Source organism: Prosopis cineraria, unplaced genomic scaffold, assembly GCF_029017545.1.
Source record: "Prosopis cineraria cultivar Desert tree isolate PC_DT_omini unplaced genomic scaffold, ASM2901754v1 PC12, whole genome shotgun sequence".
Taxonomy (NCBI): domain Eukaryota; kingdom Viridiplantae; phylum Streptophyta; class Magnoliopsida; order Fabales; family Fabaceae; genus Prosopis; species Prosopis cineraria.
In genome coordinates, this window is record NW_026555343.1 from 13,549,077 (window position 1) to 13,552,199 (window position 3,123).

General features: G+C 36.2%; 1 protein-coding gene across 1 annotated transcript; it reads left to right on the top strand.

Moving 5' to 3' along the window:
• Window positions 1–1,285: 1,285 nt before the first annotated feature.
• On the top strand, window positions 1,286–2,758 carry LOC129289127 (uncharacterized). The gene is made up of 2 exons (XM_054925937.1): window positions 1,286–1,924; window positions 2,066–2,758. Exons 1-2 carry the CDS (start codon window positions 1,286–1,288, stop codon window positions 2,756–2,758), a joined length of 1,332 nt encoding a protein of 443 aa, XP_054781912.1.
• The last annotated feature ends 365 nt before the right edge of the window (window positions 2,759–3,123 follow it).

The window sequence follows — 3,123 nt, forward strand, 5'->3', positions numbered from 1 at the left end:
TAATTTAAAACACTCCCATCTACATAGGCACGTGTAGTCACAAGGAAGAATGAATTTTTGAAATTTTAACCCTTAACCCACATTTACCATATAGTATCACTAAGTTCGGATGGATTGCTAACTTAAATTTTAGCCTTCTCCTCTCTACATAATAGTATAAGCAACAACAGAAAATATGATTGCCATGACTACACATATCAAGTAATAACAACAGCGTACACCCACTAACTTTCCGCATTTTCATGTCCACACACAATACTCATATTTTGATCTCTTCACCTCACGCACATAGTAGATTAACAATGATAAAGTTCAACACTTTTCACCTCAACTTGACTGGCTAAATGGCGGTGAACAGATAGAGAGGAGAAAAGGAGGCTCTTGAACACAAAAAGGTGAAGAGGAAGAACTGAATACAGCTAGCAACCGAGAAGAGAAACTAAATCAGCAACAACTAGCCAAACTCACGACAATACCTCTAGTAGTAACTTGAACACAACAGCACCTCAGAAGCATGGACACGCCAAAATGGCCGGCGTGTCTGTGTCGGGTACGTATCCGACATGGACACGCGTTCAGGATGGGGAAACGGCACGTCCTTTTTCCTAGTTTTCGACGGATGCGGTCGAGACGGGTTAACACGGGTAGACTCGGGTCGGACGTGGGCGGATGCGAAACTCTGCGTTTTTCACTTCTTTTTACTCAGTCCTAGCTCCAAAATCTGATGCCCTAACATTTTTAGCTCCAATCGACCCCCTTCTCGTGTTTTCTACTGTAGCTTCACTGCTTGTGTTGGTCATTCTTGTTCTTCATCTCTCACGTTTATTCACAGTTCACGCTACGTCGCTGCCTCACCGTCTGCTCTACCTTAGTCTTTATATACGTCCGTCTGCTTTGCCTTAACGTCTTTGACCGTCTGCTCTACCTCTGCCTCACCGTCATTCTTCAGCTTTAATCTTGGTAATTTATTTAGTTCTTCATGTATGGTCGTTCTTCAATACACTGCCTCTCATTCTTTATGTATCTATTGGATTTAGCTGCTGATTTCAGATTTTTGCCTCTTGTTGTGCTGTTGCTGGATATTTTTTAATTATTATTATTGCATTATTGATAATTTGCTCACTGCTGAACCGAGAGAGGTAGTCAACCAGAGCAATTGAATTACTATTTTAATTTGTTTTATTTAGATGGATTATTTTGTTGAGTTAAACATTGATTTATTTTAAATTTTTATTAGCTCTCTTCTTGTTAAAATTGTAGAATATTGTTTAAAATTAAACCTACAATGGCTTTTAATTCTAGACCAGGTAGTAGTTTAGAAAGTGTGAATTCTCAATTTCAATCTAGTAATGAAAGACAAAAAGAGAGTACTCCTTTATGGGCTTATGTAACTTTGGTTCCTCAAGAAAATGAAGGGGATGGTGGAAATAAAAGTTGGAAGTGTAACTATTGTAATAACCAATATAATGGCTCTTATTCTAGAGTTAAATTTCATTTGTTGAGGATCTCTGGAAAGGGTATTGCTATATGCTCAAAAGTTGATGATAGTTGTTTAGGTGAAATGCGAAAAGCTCAAGAGGAGGCTGAGAATAGAATAAAACCAAGACATGTGCCATTGCCAACTCCAACTGAGAGCTTGTCTCCTTTATGTCAAAAGGGTTCTACCCCTATTCAAAGTGAACATAATCATGGAAAAAGGAGGGCAATAAATACAATAGAAAGAGCTTTCCATCAAGGAGCTAGAGATAATTTAACTGCTGAAATTGCTAGAATGTTCTATTCGGCTGGCTTGTCTTTCAATTTGGCACATAACCCATATTTTATTAGTGCATTTCAATATGCTACCAACAATATAATTCCTGGTTTTAAACCTCCTGGTTATAATGCACTAAGGTCTACTTTGTTGCAAAAAGGAAGGGCCAATGTTAAAAAGGAACTTAAATCAATCAAAGGGACTTAGAATCATAAGGGGGTAAGTATAGTTACGGATGGTTGGACAGATATACAAAGAAGGCCATTAATTAATTTTATGGCTATAAGTGATGAAAGCCCTATGTTTTTGAAGGCAATTGATGCAACTAGTAAGTATAAAGATAGATTTTACATGGCTGACTTGATAAAGAAAGTGGTTGAAGAAGTGGGGCCTCATAAAGTTGTTCAAGTAATTACTGATAATGCACCTGTTTGTAAATCTGCTGGTAAGATGGTGGAAGATGAATATCCTCACATCTTTTGGACACTATGTGTGGTGCATACACTTAATCTTGCCTTGAAGAATATATGTGCAGTAAAAAATACAGAGGTAAGTGAAATTATTTATGGAGAATGCCGTTGGATCACTGAGATAAGGGATGATGCAGTCTTTATCCGAACATTTATCATGAATCATTCTATGAGATTGGCCATGTTTAATGAATTCGTGCCATTAAAATTGCTTGCAATAGCCGAAACAAGATTTGCATCAACAATTGTGATGTTGAAGAGATTCAAACTTATCAAAACTTCTCTTCATACACTGGTTATTAGTGAAGAATGGAATGCTTATAGAGATGATGACATTGGAAATGCTGCTACTATGAAGGACATAATTCTTAATGATCTTTGGTGGGAGAAGGTTGATTATATTCTCTTTTTCACTAAGCCAATTTATGATATGTTGAGATTTGCTGACACAGATAGACCCACACTTCATTTGATTTATGAGATGTGGGATTTAATGATAGAGCAAATCAAGGAATCAATTTATAAACATGAGTGAAAATCACTTTCTAAGTACTCTTCATTTTACGAAGTTGTTTATAATATCATTATTGATCGATGGACAAAAAGTGCCACTCCACTACATTATCTTGCCTACTTACTGAATCCTAGGTGTGTTATTCTTATTTTTTATCATGAAATTCTTTTCTTTATTATTTTTTGCATCACAACTCCAATTAATGTGATTATATTATTGTAGGTATTATACAACACAATGGCTTGAAGGTGGACTAAATAGAGTCTCTCCACATAGAGATGCTGAAATATCAACTGAGAGGAAAAAGTGCATTAGAAGGATCTTTCTAGATGAAGAAGAGAGGAAATTAGTTATGAATGAATTTTTAAAATTTTCTGGATGTTCAG

Excerpts from the sequence above, each read along its gene's own strand:
- LOC129289127 (XM_054925937.1), top strand. The coding sequence starts at position 1,286 with ATGGCTTTTAATTCTAGACCAGGTAGTAGTTTAGAAAGTGTGAATTCT. Across the intron at positions 1,925-2,065 it reads TGCAAAAAGGAAGGGCCAAT|GCAATTGATGCAACTAGTAA; the intron begins GTTAAAAAGGAA and ends ATGTTTTTGAAG.